The sequence below is a fragment of the Tenrec ecaudatus genome, chromosome 7 (genome assembly GCF_050624435.1).
Source record: "Tenrec ecaudatus isolate mTenEca1 chromosome 7, mTenEca1.hap1, whole genome shotgun sequence".
In the NCBI taxonomy this organism is placed as follows: domain Eukaryota; kingdom Metazoa; phylum Chordata; class Mammalia; order Afrosoricida; family Tenrecidae; genus Tenrec; species Tenrec ecaudatus.
Window position 1 is genome coordinate 63596985 of NC_134536.1, and position 25320 is coordinate 63622304.

At 53.2% G+C, this 25320-nt stretch overlaps 1 protein-coding gene across 1 annotated transcript in view; it reads right to left on the reverse strand.

Moving 5' to 3' along the window:
* Nucleotides 1-25320, reverse strand: part of ARMC2 (armadillo repeat containing 2) — a 108559-nt gene that overhangs the window by 8808 nt on the left and 74431 nt on the right. Inside the window, exons 13-17 of the mRNA XM_075553997.1 lie at nucleotides 11891-12188; nucleotides 7090-7212; nucleotides 6650-6763; nucleotides 6069-6201; nucleotides 4792-4952 (exon numbers count right to left, since the gene is read on the reverse strand). Coding sequence (XP_075410112.1) covers nucleotides 4792-4952; nucleotides 6069-6201; nucleotides 6650-6763; nucleotides 7090-7212; nucleotides 11891-12188 — 829 coding nt within the window. The remainder of the gene's footprint in view (nucleotides 1-4791; nucleotides 4953-6068; nucleotides 6202-6649; nucleotides 6764-7089; nucleotides 7213-11890; nucleotides 12189-25320) is intronic.

Below are 25320 nucleotides of genomic sequence, written 5' to 3' on the forward strand. Positions count from 1 at the left end.
CCTCCGGGGAAGGTCCGAGAGCCTTCAGAAGTGGGGAGACCCAGAGAAAGGCGGGTCACGAAAAGCAGCTTCCCGTGGCGTGGTGAGTTTTGTGTCTGAGGGTCGCTACTAACTTTCTAGCAGTCCTTTTGGGTGAGCCCCCATGGGGAGCACACTCTCCCCAGTGCACCCTGTCCAGACAGCAGGCCCAGTGGCTTCAAGGACTGACTCTTTGACATGCACTTAATTTGGGGAGAGCTCCAGCGGCGGCGAGACAAGAGCAGCCCTGTCTGCCGGTGCGTCGGGCCAGGTCTCCCCATGCGTTCTCCTAGGACAGCCGATGCTACCTTCCAAGAATGGTTAGGTGCACTGCCGTGATGGGGGTGGGGTGGGGAATCCTCTGCAAAATTCCCGTCCTTTCTCACCCATGTCATTTTCAACTTTCTGAACACTTCTTCACAAGAAGCATCCATGAGCACCTTGTGTTCTCCATGGACCTCCACCACGTTTATCCCTCTGGGATCCAAACACAGGCACAGGCCCGGGAACTCTCTGCCTTGAATCTAACTGACCCCGCAGATGGGAAGCCACTGTCTTAACTGAACTTTGCTGTCTGCATCCTCATGGTAAACCCAAACTTGTCCTGGGTTTACCTTACATGATTATTCCTGACAATGATCTTCCTTACTTTGATCTTCAATTCCTTACAATGATCTTACATTCCTGACAATGATCTTCATTAACTATGATCTTGTTATAAAGATTGATGGAAAGATCTGTCCTCAGAGCTAGCTGACAGCTCATCTTCAAGGTGTGTGTGTGTATGTGCGCACGTGTGTGTGCATGTGTGGTCCTAACAAGACCAAGACAAGTATATTCCTGGGAGAACTTGTCTGCGGCCAACTGCTTGTCGCAGAAACATGTGTAAGCCCACTGTGTTTGGAATAAGCCAGTGCATGTACGAGCTGGACCCCACATAGCAATACATTTTGACTTACCCTCCCTTTTATCATGGTCAGAGCGCTCCTCAGTGTTGGTGTCCCTGTGGCTCGGCTGTCTGAGAAGGGCTTCCCAGGACAGGTGGCACTGGGACCAGTACTTCGGACCCAACGGTTTCCCGGACATCGAGCCACTTCTGACTTGCACCGCCCCTCTGATGGGGCAGAACTACTCCCCGGGGCCTCTGGCACTCTTGCTGCGCAAGGGAGTAGAAAGCCTTGTCTTGGGACACAGGCGAAGTCAAATGAAGCAGGCTCTGGGGAGTGCAGTGGTCAGTAAGCAACCAGTCCACTCTGTGATGCTTTCAGGAATGCGCTCCCCTGCTGACAGGCCAGGCCGCTTTTCACTTCCTGCTCCATGTACTATGGTCAGGCAGGGCTGGCTGCCCCAGTCTGAGGGCTGTGGGTAGCCTCAGAGAGAGCCTGCTGGAGAGGCTAGAAAACAAGCCCACACCACGGAGGACTGACTCACTGACCCAGTCACAGCTCCCGGAATTCCAGCCATAAGGACAGTCCACCCGCCAACAGAGACGATGCCCATGGAGGCAGAGGCCAGCAGGCACGACCAGTCAGAGCCCACTGAGAGTGAGAGAGAGGGAGAGAGGGCAGGGGCACAGCCCAGTCTCCTGATGAAGAGAGGGGGCCACCAGGATTCAGTTCCATCTAAAATGACCTTACAACTCCTGAGTGACTGCTGGTTCCTGAATTCCTTCTTCACGTTCCTCCATTAACCAGGACAGGTGTCCTCGGCCCTAGTAGAGCCCACTCACCTGAGGGACTTGCAACAAACACAGATTCTCAGCCTCTTCCCAGACTCTGAATTCCTAAGGAGATGTCAGGGCCTTGTGCATCTGAGAGGAGTCCAGGTGGCTTAATGGTAATGTGTTGGGTTGCTATCTACAAGTGCAACAGTTCAAAGCCATCAGCTGATCCATGAGAGAAACACAAGGCATTTAACTCCCATAGAGTTACAGTCTATATTATTAGAATTTTCTTCTTGCCATTTGTTTTTGCTTTTTCTTTCTGTTGGGTTTCCCAGTTTGTGCAGCACAGGAGTGGATGCATAGAGAGAATAACTGATACAGTGACTGATCGGAGAGGTGGCGGTGGGGTGAGATGGGAGAGCAGGTGGGTGAGGGGATTTGGAGAGCAAGGAATGCAGGAGTGGGGGAGGAGCAAAGAATTAATTGTGATGATGTATTCCAATTCTCTTTCCAAGAGATTTAACTATGGACGTGTATGATATGTGAATACTAAATACTTTAAAAAAAGAAAGAAACCAAATTTGACCAACAGTTGCCATGGGTGAAAGAGAGGGGCATTGAGTTTATGTTAATGGTGGTAGAATAATACGGAGAAGGCTATCAATAATGATTGTACCACACAGAGTATAACTAAGGGCATGGAATTACACATGGAGAAGTTGTGGAATCGGAGAATGTTTTGTTGTGTATACTTTTGCCATAATTTAAAAAAATACATGAAAAACAATGAGTTCAAGGAAGAAGAAACTGTTCTAGAATTGACTGGGTGTAACTCTGAAAGAATACGTTCTCTTCTCTAAGCGGGGTATAATTAACGCCCCATTACAGGGTTGTTAGGGAGCCCTGGTGGTGTAGTGTTTACACACTGGGCTACTAACTGCAAAGTCCTCAGTTCGAAACTACCAACCACCACGTGGGAGAAAAGTGGGGCTTTTAAATGATGAGGCGCCTACTCTCATAAAGAGTTACAGGGCTCAGAAACCCACAGGGGCAATTTCACCCTGTCCTATAGGGCTATGTGTTAGGCAGGGTTCTCTAGAGAAACAAAGCCAAGGCACTTATGATTTTATACATATAAGAGGATAGGCTTATACAGCAAGAAGGAATAGCACAGCAGTACAGAGGGCTCAGTTCAACTCACTTTCATGGAAAAGTTAATATACCGAAAGTCCTTCAACTCAGGTGGGTTGCCTATCCAAGTCAAGGAAGCAGACAGGAATGGCAAGGCAGGCAGAGTCGTCCACTGGCAGCAGACAGCAGGTGGGTTAGTAACAGTCAGTAGCATGGAGCTTGTCAAAGCAGGCCCCATGGGATCTTGAACTCAAGTGATGCACTGCCCCCAGCTCCACCAGCCTCAAGCTCCAGTGATGTGCGCACCAGCAGCGTGGCGAAGCAGGTCTCAGAGGAGCCTCAAGCTCTAGTGACAGGATCCACGTGGCTTGGCCCACAGGTAGTGCAGCACACTAGCTCAAGCAGCAGCACGCTGGTCCAATCACCAGGGAGGAAGAGACGAGATGGGATGCAGGCTGTCTTTACTTATCTCAGTCCCCCTCCAATCAAGCTGCAACCTGATTAAACTCCACCCACATGTTCCTATTGAACTCCTTGGCACAATAAGTAACCATCACAGGTGTCTAGGAGTTGGAATCAACGTAATGGCTCGGTATGGATGAACACTGAAAACGCTATGCTGGGTGAAATGTCTGTCCCAGAAGGACATATGGGTCTGGTGCCACCAGCACGAAAAAGGCAAATGTATAGAAGCCCCAGGGGTGTGAGGGCAAGCGGAAGAGGGGAGTCACTGCTTACGGGGCACTGAGTCTTGTTAATGGTGGTGGGTAATTTGGAGGTGCGGGCTAAGAGCTACGCAGCATAATGAGTGTAATCAATGTCACTGAGTCGCATGTGTAAAAGTGGTGGAATGGGAAAATGGTTTACTCTAGAGCCTTTGACCAATGAAACCAAAGCGAAGAAACACCTTGTAAGTGGCACGGCCGGGCCTTAACCTCAGAACTGTCCGATCCTGGCCTCTGATCTCCCCATGGTGCTGTTCGATCTTCATAATGCTGGGGACGGTCAGCTCCTGCCTCAGGACGGGAGACGGGCTCTGATGAAGAATCTGGTGCCAGCCCCACTGCCAGTGAGAGCCAGGCCAAAACCCAGGCTTTCCCTCGGGCTCGCTGACTGGGCACAGTGGCCGGGCCATGGGACAGCACAGCGCTTCCCTCACTCTGGGAACAGGAATATGGAAAAGACTCAGCTCCTTTGCCGACCAAAATCCCTGTGTTTGGAACTACCTCAGGATGGAAAAAAAGAATTTTACAAATGGGAAAAAAAAATCGTTTTCCTGTCAGACCCCATTTTCTCCTGGTTCTGTATCAGCGAGGTCCAGCCTTTCCAGAGATGTGGGCTGTCCTGCGGCCCGGGAGAAGATGACGTGCGTCGGCTAAGCTGTGAGCAGGCGTTTAGACTTATTGTTTAGTTCAGAGGTGCTTTTGGACATATTTTCTCATTCACAACAGTCTCTACTTTTAGTAGAGACATGTACAGCACAACGTGTAAGTTGAAATCTTGTTTTTCTACTGAACACACACACAAACACACAAAATAATTTTATTTTTAAAGCAAGCCATGAAAGAAGCCATGACGGTATCCAAGGAGTGAAAGCGCTTGTGACCACAGTGTAAATGGCAGTGGAGGTGCCTTTTCCAGGGCCTTCCAGATGGCAACAACCTTTAATATGCCTTTATGCCTCGTGGAGCAAATGCACACCAATCTTTAGCCCAAACCCCCTTTTGGTTGAGTCCGTTCCGCCTCATAGCAGCCCTGCAGATGGAGCAGAACCGCGGCTACCGTGTCTCCCGGAGCACGCGCCTCATCTCTCCCTTGGGGACACCTGGTGCATTCAAAGCACCAGCCTCTGGTTACCCGCTGAGCACTTAACCACTGTGCCACGAGGGCACCTCTTTACCCTTGCAGGGCATAGGCTTCCCTTTGGCCCTCTTACCGCCCGCTGAGCAAGCACACGGGGGCACGCTCGGGAGGCTCACCTAGGAATGATGAGAGCAGGGCCAGGAGTGTGTTGGTGTCCTCGTCGCCAAAGCAGGCGGCAGCATTGGTGATATTGTCGCTGAAGTTCCACAACGTCTTGCAAACCAAGCAAGCCAGCTGCCAGTCGGTCGGGCCAAAGTCTTTCAAGCAGTCCACTAACCTGGGTCAAGGAAAGTCCAATGAGAATCATCGGTCAGCCTCTGCCACTCCTTTGACGGATGAGCCGCCAGTGAGACTGAACGTGCCCACCCGAGCCCAGGGCCCTCGAGTGGAAGCCGACTGGGTGACCCTATGGAAGGAGCCTGAGACGCGACTCTGGAGGGGAGCGGGCAGCCTACCGCGGAACCCTGTGCTCAGCGGCCAATGTCCGAGTCGCAGTGCCCCCAGGGCGCCTCAGCATATATGAAATTAAGTGGTCATTCAGGGTAGTATCTAAGAATTTAAGTAGCTAAGAGGTAGCAATAATCTACTTCCGAAGCAAGTTCACTGCCACCGAGTCGATTCTAACTCACAGGCGCCCTGTGCAGGGCTTCCAAAGCTGCAAAGCTTCATGCCAGGGGTTCTCAACCGGTGCGCCGTGACCCTTAAACAATCCTTTCACAGGGGTCGCCTAAGACCATCGGAAAACACATATTTCCCATGATCTTAAGAACCGAGACACCGCTCCTCTATTCGTCTCCAGGCAGGTCCGCCCACATGCAGATACGCCCACAGTGTGAAGACTGGTGTGAAGACTGTTACCCGTGCTACACCATGCTTCAAGACAGAATTTCATTGATTTGTTATTAGAAACAAATATTTCGCAATATATAATTACATACTGTTTTTGTTATTAATCACAATGCTTTAATGAGGTTCAATTTATAACAATGAAAATATATCCTGCATATCAGATATTTATATTAAGACTCATAATAGTAGCAAAATTACAGCTATGAAAATCATTTTATGGTTGGGGGGTCACCGCCACATGAGGAACTGTATGAAAGGGTCGCAGCATGAGGAAGGTTGAGAACCGCTGCTTTACACAGCTTCCACTGCCTCCTGAGGAGCAACCGGTGGGTTTGAACCAGCAGCCTTGCAGTTAGCAGTCCAACGCTTCACCATAGCTTCACTATGAGTCAGTGTCGACTCGCTGGCCGTTGGGTTCTCTGAGTAGACACTGAATTTTCCTGAGGGTCCCCCCCACCCCCCGAAGGATGGGAGCAGGACGCAAGCTCCCTAGAAAGCGATCCTGCGAGTCTGAGGAGTTAGGGCCCCGCGCCTTGACACTTACTTCTTAACGCCGCCTCCGTCTCTCAGGATGCCCCGCGTGTCCCTGTCCACAGTGAGATTTAGGAGGACCCCACAGGCTGAGAAGCAAATGTCCTGATGCTTCGCGTCCAGCAGGGCGATCATGAACTTGTGCACTGCGAGGGCGGAGAGCAAACACAGACCTGTGAGCTCTGGGCCAGGCTGCAGTCTTGTCTGACAACAAAGTCGTGAAGGGCAGAGCTGAGAACCTGGTGAGTGGACTTGACCCAGCGCTGGGTCCCCCCACCTCCAGTACTCGCCCCCCCCCGCAAGGCCCTGGGCCCCCAAAGGTGCTGCTCTGTTCTGCCTTTCATTGCACGCATGTCCCGTCAGCTCGCAGCCATGGGCGGTAAGGACGGGTCCCTATGGCTCCTATCCTTTAAATATGCACTCACCCCCACACTCCATCTCGGCACCCAGAAAAGGCCTCTGCACACCACCACCTGGAGCCACCCTGGCATCCTGAGCACCACACACCCCGGCCCTGGGCCAGAGCTCAGAGCCACTTGGCTCACACCCGCCCGGAGTGCCCAGCAGCTTCGAGGGCAAGGGTCCTTAGCTCACCGTTTTTCTGCACGATGAAGTCGCAGATCTCGCGGGACTGAGAGAGATTCCCAAACACACGCACAGCCTCCAGGATCCCATCCATGTTGGTTGTCACCAGGAGCTTTAAGAGCACTGTGTTGGGTTGCCAACAAAACAAAACCCGGGAAGTTAAGCCCGAGTGTTAAGGCTACTGCCAGCAATCAACACATGGCTCCGCATGGGTGACTTTAACGTAAGGGTGATGGTAACAACAGCACCCTGCAAGGGATTTCCGCAGGAAGACGCAAGAACCTCCTTTTCCCCAGAAGGAGAATTAAGGTTTGGGTCTTAGACTTCACATAAGGCTTACAACACTGCTACCCCCACGTCAGAAAACAGGGACGCATCCAGCTCTGAGGTCAGCGAATCCGATCAAGACAAGTAACCGCGTGCCCAAGCCGGCCTGGGCGCCTACTTACACTCAGCAATGTACAGCTGTCTGTCGTGAATGACGGAGTTCTTCACCTGGTAGTACGATAAGTTGTTGAGTGTTACTACCGCGTTGATCACCAGCTCCTCACAAGCATCGATGGACTTGTATTCTGAAACAGAGTGCGGGCCAGGGTGTCAGGGACGGCACCACTGCGCCCTGCAGGGCCAGGGTTCTCCTGGGCCAGGCTGTGCAAGAGCCTCGTTTCCCGGCAGTCTGACGCAGGGAGACGCATCACCCCCCAGGACAGCGCTGGCAGAAAGAGCCCCCCTCCGCTCAGTCCCTCCAGCTGGGAGTTAGGAAAAGCTGGGCCCTCCAGGCCTTGTCTATGCAGAAGCAGGCGGCTAGCAGTCCAGTGGGTGGAAGGCAGCTCTCGAACCCGGCTGGCATGTGCAGACCTGAGGCTCTCCCAGCACCCCTGCCCTTGAATCTGGTCCCCACCCCAGCCAGCTCCCGGAAGGACAACCCTTCCTGAGGTTACAGACCCGTCCTTCACTCCTCACAACTCTGCCCTCCACACACGCAGACTCTGCCCACGTCTCACCACTGCCTCCTCTCCCAGCCTGGTCCCCTTCACCTCCTCACTGGCTTCTCTCCTTCCACCTCTGCCTTCTGAAGTCTGTCCTCAGCACAGGGAGCCTCACGGAACGCCCCCGATACCCTGTTTCACAGGTGAGAACACGGAGGCTCAGAGTACTCTGCCTGACCTCACGGAGCGAGCATCTGAATCCAGGCTCAACTCTCCTGCCCTGCTCTTCCACAGCGCCCTGCTGAGGCCCGCCCTGCAAGGTGTCGCCAAGGACCCATGGGAGCCACAGGGAGAGCCTCCGCAGCCCTGGAGACTGGCTAGATGTAACACAGCTCAGAATGGGGAGCTTTCCCTTTAAGGTAGCAAGTCCCGGGGGGAAGGGGCGCACTGGGAGGATTGGCACTTGTAGAAATTGTCTGTCTGCCAAGAGACTGTTTGTCAGAGCCAGTCATCTGAAGAGAATACACTGGCGAGACCTCGTAGGGGAGTCCCCCAAAGACAGAGGCTGGCACCAGCCTTCTCAAGGGACATGGTGGTATGCGCATGAGGGGGACAGGCCCCATCGCCTCCTAAGGACTCAGGCCAGGGAAAGCGAGCTCACCCCCCTGGGGTAATGCTTTGATATCAGACCTAATCTGCTCCTCTTTCTCCCATCCAAAGCTATCACCTTATTGGGAATCAAATGTAAGTTACTGATCCAGCTTTTAGTTTATAGGCACAGAAGTAATTTCTGAGCTCGTGAAATTCCTATAAGCCAGGGTCTTCCCCACACAGCCTACGAATATTAACCAATGAATCCGGCATAGCTCTTCTCCTGAATGTGGCCATTCACAATATGTCCCCATCCAAGACCCCGCCCCTCGGGGTCACAGTCCTTGCCAGGTTCTCTCCCCTGCCTGTCTCTCAGCCTACTGAGCTCTGGGTCTCAGTGTTTAAGGGGGACAAGAACCACTTGGAGACCAGGGGTCGAGGGGGCTGGGAGAGACTGAAATGCCAGGGCAAAGACTCACCTCATCCCACAGAGTCCATTTTCTGGGCAAGGTCCCAGAAAGGGTATTTGTCTCAGCCCCACAGTAAGTCGGAGGCAGCTGGCTCTCCATCCTGGGCTGAGAGCAACACCCGGACAGGCGAGCCTCCCAGCGGGGTGGGGACCAAGGAGCATCCCCAGACAGGGAAATGTTGCAACCGACAAGCTGCGAAGTCTGACCTCAGACCCAGTGTGCAGGGTTCGCAGCGGAAAATTTTAAAAGGTCAACGCCCACTTCTGGCAGCTGTGGTCAGCAGTGCCATCGAGTGGATTCTGACTCATGGTGACCCCGGAGTGTCCCACTAGAGTTGTGCTCCATAGGGCTTCAATGGCTGGCTTTTGGGAAATCAACTGCCAGGCCTTTCTCCCGAGGCACCCCTGGGTGGGCCTGAGCTGTCAACTGGTGAGTTAGGAGCCGAGTCCCTAAACCATTCCCCGAGCTCAGGGGCTCTGGAAGCTCTGCTCATTGGGAAGATGCAGGTCCAGCCCATCTCCTCTCCCTTCCAAGATGCGGGCTGTCTGCAGGGCAGTGGTCAGTCCAGTGACTCACTGTTCAGCTCCGGGTCCCCCACAAAAGACCACCACTGGCCTTTCTGTGTCGGCCCCCTCAATGCAGACTCTGAACGTGCCTCAAGGCACATCGCGCATTCCCGGGAATCTCTCTCTCTGGCTGTTGCCTCTCATCACTCAGCAAGTCGGTTCTTCCTCATCGGGGCCCTTCGGTAGGACAGGGCAGAGCTGCCCCGTGGGTTTCCCAGCCTGTGACTGTGACAGGAGGCATTGATTGACATGCCCGGCCATCGTTCAGCAACGTGGAAGAGAGTCAGGCCAAACAGGTAGTGTTTGGAGTTACTGCAGGAAAGTGACACATCGTGGGAGATGAACTAGTCAGAATTTAGTAACCTTTCTTGAGACAGGGGAATGCTGGCGGCACAGCGGGTCAAGTACTTGCTGCTAACCAAAAGGTGGGCAGTTCAAACCCACCACTAGCTTCTCCGAGGGAGAAAATTGAGGCTTTCTACTCCCAGAAAGAGGCACAACCTTGGAAACCCACGGGGGCTGCTCTGCCCGGTCCTGTCCGGTCGCTGGGAGTCGGGATGTACCGTGGCAGTGGGCGTGATGCTCTTGAGATCGGCAGCACGTTGAACAGAGAAACAGGCGCTTGGAACCGGACCTGGAAAAGCCACTGACCTCACCAGGCTTGTTTCCTTGTGTGTCACGGGTGAAAACTGGTAGCTCACCCTCACACAGTCATCCCGAGGTAAGGGATATGAGAGGGCCTTTTGAACAATGAAGCCTCACAATCAATGCATCCTTACCTTACACTGTGCTCCCTGGGGGCTCTGTGCCCTCAGCCCTGAGGGGTTACTTGTTTCTGTCAATTTCATATGCGCGATCATTGCTCTTCGTCACCTGACACACCTCGTGAGCACAGATCACCCCCTGCCACTGAGGGGAGCTGACTCGCCGTGACTCCACAGGACAGAGGAGAGCCTCCGCGGTTTCCAAGGCAGTAATGGTCAGACTTTTCCCTTGAGATTAAGCGTCTGTCAACTAAACCAAATGTAACTTCTCCCTTGAGAGGATTATCAGGTGGTATCCCTGGTGGCAGAGGGGGCTGTGAGCACCAGCTCGCCAGTTCAAACCTGCCAGCCGCTCCAAAATAGGAAACGGAGGCTTTCCACGGGCATAGAGAGTTCCAGTCTCAGGCCCTAGAGGGGCAGGTCTACGCTGCCCTGCCCTGTACGGTCCATTTGAGTTGGGATCTAAATGGCAGGGAGGTTTTTTGGTTTAATCTTTAGGAAATCAGACTGATCTTTCTCTCAAGGGATGGCCGGTGGGTTAGAACCACCGACCTTTGGAGTACACGCTACCACACTCTTCTTTTAAGGTGCAGCAAATGGTGCAAATCCAAAACCAAACTCATTGCCACCAAGCCAATTCTGGGAGTGGAAATGCCTCTATGGATTTCTGAAACTGTAAATCTTTGTGGGAGCCTCCTCTTTCTCCTGGGTGGTGGGTGGGTTTGAACCGCCAACCTTGTAGGGCTCCTTAGCATATAGCACAGGCATGATTATATGGGGTGTTGTTGGATACCAGTGAGTCCATTTTGAGCCCCAGGAACCCCACAGGGCAGGAGTTACTGCCTCAGGCGGTGGTGGAGCTGGGCATCCTCAGGAAGCTTACTGCCAGAGGCTTTCCTCGTGAAGAGCTTCTGAGAGGCTTCAAACCTCTGACCTTTGGATTTAGGTCAGTGTTCAACGGCTGTATTGCTAGGGTTCCCCTGTACTGTATGTGGACTATTCAGTACATTCTTTATAATGGCCCTTAAAAATTAAGCTGTAGAAGGCCACAGACTTCCCCAAACCTCATTCCTTCCAGCATTCAAGTTTCTACCAGAGCAAAGTCCTTCATGGAAGCTGGTAAGCGGAGGCTACAGTTATTTTCCTCACACCGGGGGCAGGCTGGTGTGGCCAGGACGCAGCGGGGTACAGTGGGGTGAAGGTGGGGGGACTTGGGTGTCTGGGGGCTGTAAGTGCAGTTAACATAAAGACCTGGAAAACAAATACACTTGAATTGTGTGGACTCACCCAGGGGGAAACTGGGATTTCACTACTCTTAGTCAAACCAATTGTTGGTAACTTGATCCGCATTCCTTAAAAAAAAAATCATATAATTCACATTCCATGAAATTCTCTCTTCCAAGTGTATAATTCCGTGGCTTTAGTCATGATCTCATACGTGCGTGCGTGTGTGCATGTGTGTGTTGCTTTTGAAGCAGTTTGGAACTGCGGAGGGAGACAGACCCCTTCACACAGCAGAGCCACCTGCCTGCTGCAGGGCACGGTGGGGTCTACTCCCCAGCCCTCTGAGAGGGCTGGAGGCCCCAGAGGATTTCCTAAGCTGTACATCTTCCCGCGGGCGTCCGCCAGGCCGTGCTCCCACAGGGGCTACTGGGTGGGTATGTTAAGATCGTTAAAGTGACTTTGGGGGTTACCCATGGACGACTAGCCTCACAAAGGTCAGCAGTTTGAAACCACCAACTGCTCTGTGCAGGGAACATGAGGCTTTCCATTCCCCTGGCGTTAGTCTGGGAAACCCACACGAGCAGTTCTCCCTTGTCCTGTAGGGTAATGGTCAGCAGCGACAGGAGGGCAGTGAATGGAGGGCGGCTTGGGTGTGTCTTGTTTTGAAGAACATCTGCTGCCCCAGCCTCTGCGCCTCGGCTCTTACCCAGCGTGCTGAGCAGCAGGCCCACCACCCGCGGCGTGGCCGCCAGCACAGGCCCGATGCGCGGGTGAATGGCGATGTTGGCGAGCACGCGGGTCAGCTTGATGAGCACGTCCTCCAGGCCCGACGGCTGCCCCCGCGGCCCGGCCTGCGCGCCTGCGTCCAGATCCTGCTCGTAGATGGTCTGGAACAGCGCCAGCAGAGTGCGCAGGCTGCCCTGCTCCTTGAAGAACTGTTCGCGGGCCTGGTTGTTTTTCGCGGTCAGGTTGCCCAGGACAAAGACAACACGGAGGACTAAATCCTGCAACACAGTAAAGAAGGCAGAGTCGTCAGTCAGTGCAGCGGGGGCGAGACGCAGCTGCTGGAAGGAGCGACCAGGAGGTTGCCACGCGGTTCAGTTCGTGAACAGGACAATGGAAGGCCGCTTCAAGCCTCCTGTCACTCATCCACCCTCTGACTCCCAAGACGAGGCCCGGGGACATTAAAAGTCTTGGAGCAATGAAAGACTACAGTCTGATGGGGGCCATTAGCAAGGTCTATTCACGTGACACCATTTTGGCGGCCCTGTATCCCTGTCCCCCTGTCGCCCCCCCCCCCTTCTTGTTCCATAAATGTGGTCTGCATTTGGAAAGGAACTGATTTTTGTGGTTGTGTTGTTGTTAGGTGTCCTGGAGTTGACCTTGACTCATCCCCACCCTATTTCAACAGAAGGAAGAAGCGCCCGGTCGGGCGCCATCCCTACAGTTCTTCTGCGGCCTGAGCTCCTGGTGCAGCCACCATGTCCATCCATCTCTTTGAAGACCTTCCTCTTTCTCACTGTCCCTCCAGCTTACTAAGCACAAAGCCCTTCAACAGGCACTGGTCTGCCCGGACAACATGTCCAAAGTGTGTGAGATGAAGAATCGCTCTCTTTGCCTCTAAGGAGCATTCTGGCTGTACTTCTCCCAAGACAGATTTGCTTGTTCTTTGGTGGCCCGTGGCACTGTCAATAATTCAAATGCATCAGTTCTTCTTTAGGCTCCCTGAGACCCTCTATGACCACACCAGCTCACTGCCATCAGTCTTGCCGTCTCAAAGAACCCTTTAGACATTGCCAAATGGGCACTATGGGGCACAGTTACCAGGCTGCAAACCTTTTTTTGGCATACTCAGACCACTAATGCCGACCTACCTTTCTTGACCAGGGTGACAGCTACCACGTGTTAAACTGGCACATTTATGCTTTATAGACCTCTCTGTAAACCCCAAACCACACTCTCTGCGAATCAATGCAGACACATGCTGACCCTCTATAGGGTTCCTGAGACTGTGAATCTTTAGGGGAGCAGATAGTCTCATCTTTCTCCCTCGGAAGGGCTGGTAGGTTTGAACCACTGACCTTGAGGTTAGCAGCCCAACACCTAACCCACAGCACTAGCACATCTGTAGAGACTACGTTTCATAATTTAAAAAAAATAACAAAACTTTTGAAAAACCCTACACTGAGGATATTTTCAAATCAAGTGGGATGCAGAAATTCTCTTCTCAGTTTGACGACAGACAAAGGAGTGACGGCAGCGCGGCGAAAGGAAGGTGGCCCGGCAGGAGACGGCGGCTTCACGGGCGTGCTCCCGACGGCATGGCAACCGGCCTGGGTGTCCAATGGACACGTCTCCACCGGTATGGCAGACAGTCATCATTCAAGAGCCATCCTCTGGGTCGATATTGGTAGTGCCAGGCATTGGGCTCATTTAGAGGCAGGAAACTGAGGTTCCGAAAAGCTGCCTGTTTCCTTCTGTCTGTCCCCGGACAGCCGGATGACCGTTCTGAGTCGGGGCCATCCGCAGTAAAGGCAGGGAGACGGTGGCCCCGAGGAAGAGAAAAACGTTTCGGGAGCTCATGCACTCTACGCTCCCATCATGATGAAAGAAGGGCGTGTGGGCTGGGGTTCAAGGAGGCTCCGAGGATGCTCCAGCAAGGCCCAGTCTCACTCCTTAGCCCAGGAGCGGGCAACCCAAACTACGGATGCGCTGAAACAAGGCGGCAGCATAGAGTCGGAAACAGTATGCAGGCAGATTGGACTGGGCGCACTGGCTCTCACGGATCCTGGACGCCCCGGCTGGTACAGGCTGTTGTTCTTAGGTGTGAGAACAGCCCCTAAGCACCGACTCGCAGCGGGGACCCTGTGTTCAACACAATACAACACAACACTGCCTGGTGCTGTGCTACAGTATTGCTGTTTGGGCCCATTCTTGTAGCCACTGTGTCAATCTTCTCCTTGATAGGCTTCCTCTTTTTAAAATGATCTTCTTGCAACTGAGGTTTTTCTGGGTTTCATTTTGTTATTGCTATTAGGTTTGGGGTTTTGTGGGGAGGGGGGTTGTTGTTTGTTTTGCCTTTAGGTATATGTTTTTCTTTTTTTTTTTTTTCTTCTTTTACATTTTATTAGGGACTCCAACAACTCTTACCACAATCCATACATATACATACATCAATTGTACAAAGCACACCCATACACTCCCTGTCCCAATCACTCTCAAGGCATTTGCTCTTCACCTAAGCCCCTTGCATCAGGTCCTCCTTTTTTTCCCCCCCTCCCTCCCTTTTCCCCCCTCCCTCATATGCCCTTGGTAATTTATACCTCGTTATTTTGTCATATCTTGCCCTATTCGGGGTCTCCCTTCCCCCCTTCTCTGCTGTCCCTCTCCCAGGGAAGAGGTCACATGTGGCTCCTTGTAATCAGTTCCCCCTTTCCAACCCACTCACCCTCCACTCTCCCAGCATCGTCCCTCACGCCCTTGGTCCTGGAGGTATCATCCACCCTGGATTCCCTGTATCTCCAACCCTCATATGTACCAGTGTACAGCCTCTGTCCTATCCAGCCCTGCAAGGTAGAATTCGGATCATGGTAGTTGGGGGGAGGAAGCATCCAGGATCTGGGGGAAAGCTGTGTTCTTCATCGATTTTTCTTTAAATGAAATTCAGGATAAGTGAATCTACATAGTAACTAGCGTGATAGGTTCTTGGGGGAAATGGGGTGCTAATAACTACGAGGGCAAGAAGGATGAAAATGTTCTAAAATCAATGGTAGTGATGATGGCACAACTCTTGTCAATATGATAAGTGAATCATATGTCGATAAAAACCGATGCATTTGAATTGTGGTGCTGGAGAAGAATACTGAAAGTGCCCTGGACTTCTAAAAGGTCACATCAATCTGTCTTGGAAGAAATATGGCCAGAAAGCTCCTTAGAGGCAAGAGTGGTGAGACTTAGTCTCATGTACTTTGGACATGTGGTCCGGAGAGACCAGTCCCTGGAGAAGGACATCGTGCTTGGTAAAGAGGGGCGGCAAAGCAGAGGGCTGCAGCAATGGGCTCGAGCATAGGGACAATTGTGAGGATGATGCAGGACCAGGCAGTGCTTTGACCTGTTGTGAAGGTCGCTAGGGGTCAGAACCGACTGGACGGCACCTCACATCAGAACAACTGTTAATTTTGTTGGTGCTGTTAATTCAGCCGTGGAAATCCCATGGTACAGTGCTACCCTGTCACCAGGGGTTTCCAGGCGGTGCAGTGGATGCAAGCTCGCCTGCTCACTGAAAGGCAGCTCACCAGTGGCTTTCCAGGAGCAAAGGCCTGGAGATGGGCTTCCCTACAGCGCACCGCTGCTGCCCATTCTGACTCAGCCCCGGGAGTACAACAGAGCAGATGCTGCCCAGTCCTGTGCCACCTTCACAACTGTTGCTCCCAGGCGGCCCATTGGCTCGGCCACTGTGTCAGTCCACCTCATTGTGGGTCTCCCTCTTTCCCTGTGACCTTCCAGCTTACCAAGCATCCAGAGACTGGCCCTGCCTGGTCACATGCCCACAGCACGAGGCATGCCGTTTCGCCACCCTCCCTTTCAAGGAACAATCTGGCTGCATGTCTTCTAAGACAGATTTGCTTGCGCTCCTGGCAGTCCGTGGCACATTCAGGATTCTCTGGCAACACAGCACCCCAAATGCACTGGTTGATCTTCGTGCATCCTCACGCGCCATCTAGCTTTCCCACGCACATGTTATTGTTGGGGCGGCGAGTTGGTTCCGGCACATTGTGGCCCCATGCACAACAAAACAAAACACAAGGCCATCCTCTCCGTTGTTCCTGTGCCTGCGCCCACTGCTGCAGCCACTGCGACAATCCATCTCCCTGAGGGCCTTCCTCTTGTTCTTGAGCTGCCCCTCCCCTTTACCACGCAGGATGTCCTTCTCCCGGGACTGGTCTCTCCTGGCCACATGGCCAAAGTAACTGAGATGACGTCTTGCCATCCTTGCCTCCAATGAGCACTATGCCCATACCTTCCAAGGCAGGTGCGTTTTTAGCTCTCCATGGCGCTTTCAACATTCCCAAAATCTCCATGGCTTGGGTCAGGAGCCATACCTTCATCCTCCACAGGACATCTTTGTTCCTTAACACTTCAAAAACATCTTTCGCAGCAGATTTGCCCAGTAAAGTATGTCATTTGATTCCTACACCATTGCTTCGTTAAGCATTGGTCATGGATCCACGTGAAACACAACCCTTGACACTTCGATTCCCCCCATGTTTCCACCAGCAGCAGCAGCCCCATTTATGGTCCCGCTGCAAGGAGGCGGGTGTTCTTCACTTTGGGTAGAATCCATACGGCAAGCTGTCATCTTTGATCTACCTCAGCCAGTGCTTCAAGTCCTCTTGTTGTTCATCAAGAGAGGTGTGTGGTCCGCATATCGCCGCAGGTTGCTCCTGGGGCTTCCGACCATCTGGACGGTACCCTCTTCATAAAGGTCCACTTCCCAGACGACTTGCTCGGTGTACAGACTGCATAAGGACGGTGAAGGATAGAGCCCTGGCGCCCGGTTTCCTTGATTTTAAATGACACGGCACCCCCTAGAGACGGCCGCTTAGGAAATCCTACGGGGCAGTTCTACTTAGTCATACAGCACAGCTATGTGTTGGAATCAACTCCACACCCACAAAATGGTGCCAGGACCAACTGGTTCCTGTCTGCTCTTGAGGGGAAAGAGAGAGGGTCCTAGTAATGAGGGGAAGAGGCGAGGCTCCTCCTTGTACACTCGGGGTCATTTGTCAACACTCAGAAAGGCCAGAGTCCGACGCTGGACACCCACATATCCAATGAGACATGGCTCCTGCTCATGAGAGTCTGTCATCTCCTCGAGAAGCAAAGCCCTGCATGCCAGCGAAGAAGCTCCTCACCAAAGACGGTGAGGGTTGCCACACGGGAGCCGGCCTATCTGGGTGCAGACACGTGGCTTCCCTGCACCTCTCTGTGCCTCAGCTTCTCCATCTACATGACGGGGACACGCTGCCTGGTGCTCAATGAGAGCAAACCAGTGAAACAGAAATCCCCTCTCCTCATGACCCCTCGTTTGCGCCTTATCAATAATGTGTTTGTGGGTGGGATGACGCTGTGAGGGACAAACTCCAGCAAGAGGACAGACGCTGTGGGGATGACAGGGGGCTCAGGAAAGTTCCCAGGACCAGAGCTGAGTTCAACCTTGAGACCGTAGGAGACTAGGAGACGAGGATGTAACCCCACATGTAATGATGGAATCGGGAAGATGGAGGTGCGCTGGCAGGGAGAAGGCGAAGGGTCCTGGGACAATCCCCTTTCTGGGGTCTGGGGTCCAAGTGTTTGTCTTTCGTCTCAAGAAGCCGCAGCCTTCCATGTAAAACGGGCACACGCAATTTTGCTAGAATACTTGGACTGCACTCCACATGAAACCAATGGCGACTTCAAGTAATCCGGGTGGCAAAGTCCCCCCTCCCCCTCGGAGTTAGAGAAGGGAAGCGCTCAGGTTCATAGCGCCCCCCACACCCTGGCCAGTAGGACCCTGGTGACATCATGCAGTACGAGCTAGGCTGCTAACCAAAAGGTCGGCAGTTCAAACTTGGCAGCTGCTCCCCGGGAGCAAGATTTGCTGGCTCAGACACTCGATGGGACGGTTCTGCCTTGTCTTGTAGGGCGGCGCTGGAATCGACTTGATGGCCGTGAGTTTGGTTTGGGGTTTTCCGACACCCCCAGCTAGATACAACCACAAAGCAGAGTGCTTTCTAACCATGACAGAATATGTCCAAGAAATTAGGGCCTCCAAGGAGTCCCTGGGGTGGTGTAAACAACCCAGTACTTGCCTACTAGCTGAAGGGATTGGGGCACACACCCACCCAGAGGCCCCTTGGCAGACGGGCCTGAGGAGCGCCTCTGAAAGGTCACCGCAGTCCTTCTCTGACCTACAGCGGTCACCGTCCGCACCAACCCCACCGTAAGCAGACCAACACGGTCCTCTGTGGAAAATGCGTTTTGGTTGTTTCCAAGTGGAGGTGGGTGAGTTTGTCACATAAGCTGTAGTGCATGGTTTCTCGTGAAAGAGCAGCTACATGGAGCTCCGCACCTGACAGTTTCAGTCATGAATAGCCATCATAGTAGTAGCCACAGCCACTAACCCGTGGCACTTATCATGGCCCAGGCGTGGTTCCCAGGGCTGGGTGGGGGTTCTTGTCTGTGACTGGGCTGGCAACCCCATGCGCGGCTGTCAGCCACAGTGTGTTCACTGGACAGCTTGCTTCCTAGTCCGCCTTAGTCTGGAAGCGCTACGATGGACATGACTCCAGCACCGTACCAACACACAGACCCCCGCTAGCAGGTTGGGGAGGGCAGCTGTGCACAGGATGCATTGCCTGGGAATGGAACCAGGGCCTCCCGCACGGGTCTTTAACCCCAAAAGCTTCCCTGGCCCTGCACTAGTGCTGCATAACATCGCTGACATGCCGGTGAGCATGCAGGTAGCGTAATGGTTATGAATTGAGAGTCTATTCTCAAGGTTAGCAGTTGAAACCCACCAGTTGCTACTCAGGAGAAGACAGGTCTTTCAACTCCCATGAAGAGTTGGTCTCAGAGACTCACAGGGCCAGGTCTGCCCTGTCGTGTAGGGGTGTGAGGAGCTGGCATCCACTCCACGGCAGTGAGTTTGTTTGTTTGGTTGGTTGGTTGGCTGGTTGGTTGGTTTATCCAGACCAGTAAGCCGGCTGCCGGCAAAAGAGCAGGGCTCCTTATAGAAAGCAAACAACCAGGCAGTTGAATCCAGAAGTCCAGGTTCGGCTTTTCTTCTCCTAAAAGTTCTCTCAGGCCCCTTCCACGTCTGCCGGTGTGGGCTGCGAGACTGACTGATGTGACACAGAAGTGGGGAAGGCGTCCCAGGCTCGGGGCAGGAAGAGTTAAAGTCACTGCCATAGCTTCCCCTGCTTTCAGACAGAAAAAGAAGGGGGTGGTTCCTGGCAGCAGGGATGCCAACTGAAGGATGGCCTGAGCCATCAACAAATGGGCCCGGCAGCTGGCAGCCTCAAACGTCTAGCCACCGCTCGCTGTGTCAGTTCCCCTTCTGGGGGCTGGCTGAGGCGCCGCCTCCTTCTCATTCCCTCCCCACCAGGTTTGAGTATATTCTCTGCTGATCTGGGGAGCACAGGCCAGGCCGGAATGGAAGGAATGCCACGGGAGACTAGCAGGGTTCAAGGTTCCTGCCTCCTATGCCAGGGCTGGTCTGGACTCATCTCCAGTCTTGAAAGAGGAGGCTGAGCATGGAAGCTTTGGAAGGCCTCCTTAGTTCACCACAGGGGTCTCTGTTCCCAATGAGTACTCTATGCTCTCCCCTGCTGAGCAGAGGACAGCAGGAAACAGCAGGTCGGAGCGGGTTATGTCTTGTTTCCCAGCTCAGTCTATCAAGAGTCTACAGAATCCCACTTAATTAAGCATCCTATAAAGATCTGTAAAGTTAGACAGAGTTGCAAGCATCATTGACCTGTCCACAAAGGATTTCCCTGAAGCCCACTTCTCCCCTGAAGGGCAAGCGCTCTCCTGTGTTCTTCAGACCACATGCGGGAACCTTCTCCAGAACAGCACACACACGTTTGCACGGTCCTATTGCACACAAAGCTGCACATTCACACACTGCAGCGGTGTGGTTTGGAAACGGCCACAGGAAGATGAATCAGGAGAGATCATCTTTTTGTTTTGTAAGAAGGCAGTCTGGTATAACCAGTTCATACTGACTTTCAACTTCTGCTTAAAACAGAATCAGCCTGGCAACAGCGAGGGCCAACCAGAGACGAGACAAACAGGGGGCACTGAACGCAAGACGCCTGACCTCAACGATGTCCTCCAGTCAGAGCGTGGGGGGATATTATCTCTGGCTTAGCATATGCCCTGTTCCTAATGGACAAGGATGCTGCTCAGCCGGAACGGGCACCACAGCCAACAGACAAACTGCTTTTACTGAAACAAAACAAAGAGCTGGGCAGTGCTGAAGGAATGGGCGGCGTCTGTGTCCACTTCCAACAACCAGAAGGGCAGCAGCTGCTGAATATTACTCTCCATTCCACGTGGGACAGTAGCCCAGAGCCAGGGCCAGAGCTGTTGTTCAGAGAGAGGGACACAGCCGTGGGAGACGAGCCCTTGAGCCGAACACAAGGGAAAGGAAGAGCCAGAGTTTGAAAATCACCCGACTTCCAAACCTCAGTCCCAGTTCCCAGTTCTAAGCTCACATCCTCATCACCCCTTACCTTGCCCATCCCCCAGCCTGAGCCTGAGTACCATCTCCCACCCACCTCTATCTGTCTGTCCACTTCCCATGCCTACCCTAGTTAAGCTCTCTGTAGATTGTTCTCCAAAAAATCCAGCTGCCACAGTCAACTTGGTGCCCCTGCCCGGCCCTGCACCATCCATTGTGCAGCCACCACGTCCGTCCCCTCCTTGAAGGCCTGTCTCTTCTTCGCTGCCCCTCGACTTTACCCAGCCCGATGTCCTGCTCCAAGCACTGGCCTCTCCTGATAATGGCTCCAAAGTACATGAGTCAAAGTCTTGCCATCCTTGCCTCTCATGAGCAGTCTGGCCATCCTTCTTCCAAGACAGCTTGGCTTATCCTTTTAGCAGTCCATTCGATAGTCTTCTCCGGCACCACAGGTCAAATGCACCCGCTCTTCTTAGTCTTCCTTAGTCAGCGTTCAACTCGCACATGCAGATGATGCAAGGAAGCGCCCCACGGCTCGGGCCAGGCGCACCTTCGTCCTCACAGTAACAGCCTTGCTCTGCAGCACTCACGAGACACTGTGCAGCAGGTCTGCCCAATGCAGTGCGGCTTTTGATCTCGTGACTGCAGTGTTTCTAATGGTGCATTTTCCAGAGGGAGATGGCTGGGCCCTTCTTCTGTACTTGCACATCTGGCTTGCAGTTGGCAGGGGAGTCTGGACAAGCACAGAGGCCCACACTCCGCACAACAGTCACAGCCCTTCCTGGGACATAATTCGTGCATCATTCCCTTGCTCCAAAACATCGAAAGATCACCACTGCTACCTATGAAGGCAGGGTAAAGCAGCCTCTGATGGACCACCTGGCCCCGTGTGACTACTTCCGGATTACCTCATACCACCCCCATCCACAGCAGCCACCGTGAGCGCATTCCTTCAGCCCTCACGCCCTTCCCACTGTACCTTAAAATAACCAATGTGCAAAAGGGTGACTAGGGGGCTGGGAGGGGACCCAGCTGCCAGAGAAAGAATAAACCATGTCCCCCAGTCACCCTCTGACTGAGGAGAGGACCATGTCTACAGAGGAAAGCAAAACCTTCTAGAAACATTTCCAAGAACCGGTTAAAACCAAAGGGGTCGTCAGTGCACCCTGCACCTTCTGTCACACACAGAACATGAATCGAGACCCTCTTTAAATGGGGTTAGACGCATCTGGTGCCATCTGGACCTGAGAGCTGAGTCAGGGTACGCAGTTTGCAAAGTCTACCCACCTCTCATGTCCAAACCAACCTAAGCATGAAGTCCACTGACAGGTGGCTTGGAGAGAGAGACCTTTTTCACCAGCCTGGGACACACACTGACTCATATCTGGGGACTTAGTGTGGATCAGCAGTTTGCCTAAGATGTAAGGATCTGAGATGCTGGCAGACTTGAAACCAAGAAGCAGATTGCAAAATGAGGGCAAAACCAGAAGGGATTATATTGACATCTCCATCCATCTATCCATGCTTCCAGCAAGCCAGCACTGAGCGTTACATTTGTGGCATAGTGGTCACACAATGGCCTGCTAACCATAAGGTCAGCAGTTCGAAACCACCATCCTTTCCCAGGGAGAAAGAGGGAGCTCTTACAGTCTTGGAGACTCATGGGGCATAGGACCCAGTCCCTATAGGAAACTCGCAGGGGCAGTTCGACCCAGTCCCTATAGAGCCCACAAGAGTCTAAAACGACTCCGTGGCAGTGAGTTTGGGGCTGTGGTTTAAGCTGCCTCCAGTGTGACCATTGCTAAAAGGCCCAGGGCAATGCTAGAACTCCAGCGCGCTCTGCTCTTTTGTAAGCCAGCAGACATCCACCCGGCTTTGGGGATCAGAACTGCGCCAGGGAAGAGGCACAAGGGCAAAGCAGCGGGGGCTGGAAAGAATGCACAGGCCACGGGTTTACTGTACCGCCCGCCCAGTCGGGGTGCAGGCCAAGACCATGGCTGGAAAGAGAAGCTGGCGCGGCCAAATGCTCACAGCATCCCCTGGGAACGTGCCTGCAAGGGGCTGGAAGGGAGCCACAGGGCGCGCTCCTGCCAGAGAGGAGGCCCAGGGCAGCTGGGGGCCCAAACGCCCCCGTGGAGGCGCCAGAGGAAGGGGAGGAGGCGCCTCCTAACCAATCCTCAGCGGACCCAAGAGGGTGGAGGGGAACGAGAGGTCAAGTTCTCTCCGGATGGCTCCCTGGCTGGGCTGGGCCACTGCTGGAGCTGTTGATCCCGAGCAGCAGCGACTCCTTAGGAGGAGGCTTCCCCCACCCGGCTGCAAGGTGCAGCCTCCCCAGCTCCCGTTTCCCACTGCACGGCGGCCCGTGTGCCTTCCAGACTCTCAGTGCCCTCGGTGTGTACTTGGCTGAAGACACCCCGCTTACCCCACAGGAGGCTCCACTGAATGGACAGGGCGTGCCTTGGAGCCTGGGACAAGCTAGGGTGTGCCTGGCCCTCCCCAGACTGGGCTTGCGAGGCACTGAGGCTGGTTTAACATCTGGAAGTTCTGTTGTGCAAAACGAAGAATTAATCACGTCTACAAGTGGAGAGGGTGGAACACAGAGGATGGATGGGAAGGGAGACAAAGGTCATGTTTTTCGAACCGTGATCTTGGCAAAAATATTGCCCGTCTTGCAAAAGTCTTGTTTGAGGCATTTTACCAGAGCTCTTGCCCAGGAGATATTTACAGAATAAACGGGGACGGGGTGGGGGGTGGAGGGGTGGATCCCTTCATCTTCTTCCAGAGAAACAAACCCAAACGTATTTTGCTGAGATGCTAAATGTAGCAGCACTGACGTCAGAGGCACCTCCTCGGGCCAGCGGGCCAGCGGGCTCTTTTTTGCCTAGGCGATAGCAATCCGGTCCGCGCACCGCACCATTATTAAGCCCATCTGGTACCGCATTCGGTTTGTACCGACTGCAGTTTCCATCCCCAAGCATGCAGTCTGTGCCTTGTTCTTAAATGAGATCTGTCATTTACGTGAATTTTGGGCAGTGTTTCTTTTTTGGTTTTGCCTAATGCGAAAAATGTTGCTTTCAAAGAGACTGACATGCTGAGATGAGTTTTTATATCAGCTTTTTGTGTTGGGGAACTGGAGTTATTCCCGATACCAGGAATCTTAGGGCAGAGTAGCAATCCAGACACCAGCCAGAGAAGTTTCCCTTGTGCTCCCAGCGCAGGCCCACGTGTGTGTGTGTGTGTGTGTGTGTGTGCGCGCGCGCTCGCGCGCACGCTGGTAGTTTCCTCTGCATGGTCATGGTGGCTGTTAATGAACCAGAAATCCCCAGGCGGGCCACAACCATCACACACACCACCTCCACCACCACCACCTCTCTCTCTTCTCTCTCTCGCTTCACTGAGGGGTGGGGCAGGGGGCATGAGCAGAGAAACGTTTCATAAATCAAACCATACTGGACTTGAAGTGAACTAGGGGAGGTGGCTATTGAAAGGACATGGCTGAGCTTAAGAAGAGTTGACCAGCGAGGCCATTCCAACTCCAGGTCACCTGTGGGTGTTGGAGGAGGGCTGTGTTTCACAGGGCTTCCAGTGACTGATCCCGTGGCCTTTCTTCCAAGATGCATGTGGATGGGCGCGAACTGCCAACCTATCCGTGAGCAGCAGGGCGTGTTAAGTTTTACACCACCCAGGGCCTCCTGCTGACCTCAAATCCTCCGAACATCGACCCACTGCGGCAAACTCACAAGGCCGAGGTGTGTGTATACTGGGCTCGCTCACCACCAGACATCTTCAGGAACATTTGGTGGTTGCTTTAAGAAGAAACCGGGGGTGGGGGCAGGGAGAGGTTCCATGACAAAGACCAGGGTCTGCTGCTGGACACGTGACACTCAGTGGGAGCAGTTCTGCGCTATCCTACAGGGCTGCTAGGAGTCAGGAATCCAGGGCACGGTTGCAGTGGGTTTGGGTTTGATTTCATTCACCAATCAGTCAAGATCAGATGGCTTGTCTTGATAACTGATGGAGTACTGGGGAGCCTGAAGGAAGAGGCCCTGGGGTGGCCCACTCTGACAGGGTCAGAGGCAATGTCTCAGTGCAATGGCTGTGCTATCAAACTGGGTTTGGCTCTCGGGCTGCTTTCTCGGATCCAAGTCTGGCAAAGCAGCTTGTCTAGATGCTAATGTGTCCCCCCCTTTTCTTCAGCTAAGTAAGCACCCCTCAGCAGGAAACGTCACGTGCCATCACCACTCGCCTCCCCCCCCCCCCCCACACCCCTGGCCTGCTTGAAGACTCGGTTCCTAGTCTACAGGAAGCGTCGCCTGCAGCTACATGGCTGTGGAGAAAGACTGACCCTGTGTGGCTGATGAGATTAATCATGGGCATCTCTGGAGGTTTGGAAGGAAGACCCTCTGCTGCCAATATTGGGAAAAGAATGTTCTAAGGAACCACCTTAAGTAAGCATTTATATCATGGAGTCCCATGCCTGTCTGTTCCTTTCAGTCACAAGTCTCTGAAAAATAGATTTTTGGAGCCAACTAAGACCCCAATCAGAAGCTCCCTATGGGACAGGGAATCTACATGTTTAAAAGTGTCCCAGGGACTGAGCTGGGAGCCATGTTGGCATAGTGGGGGCCATACTGTGTTGCTAACTGCAAGGTCAGTAGTTTGAACCCACCAACCATTCTTGGAAGAGGAGGCTTCCTGCTCCTGTGAAAACTTACAACCTGACAAGGGCAGTTCCACTCTGTCCTCCAGGAGCCAGAATCGACACCAAGGCAGGGGAGTGCTTTATTTGCTTCATCAGGAAATTCTATGATAAGCCACCTGTGAGAGCCACAGATATAAATTCTGGAAAGAATTCAAAATCTCTCCCCTTCCATACTGACCATTATCAGCTTTCAGAATATTGCCTTCTAACC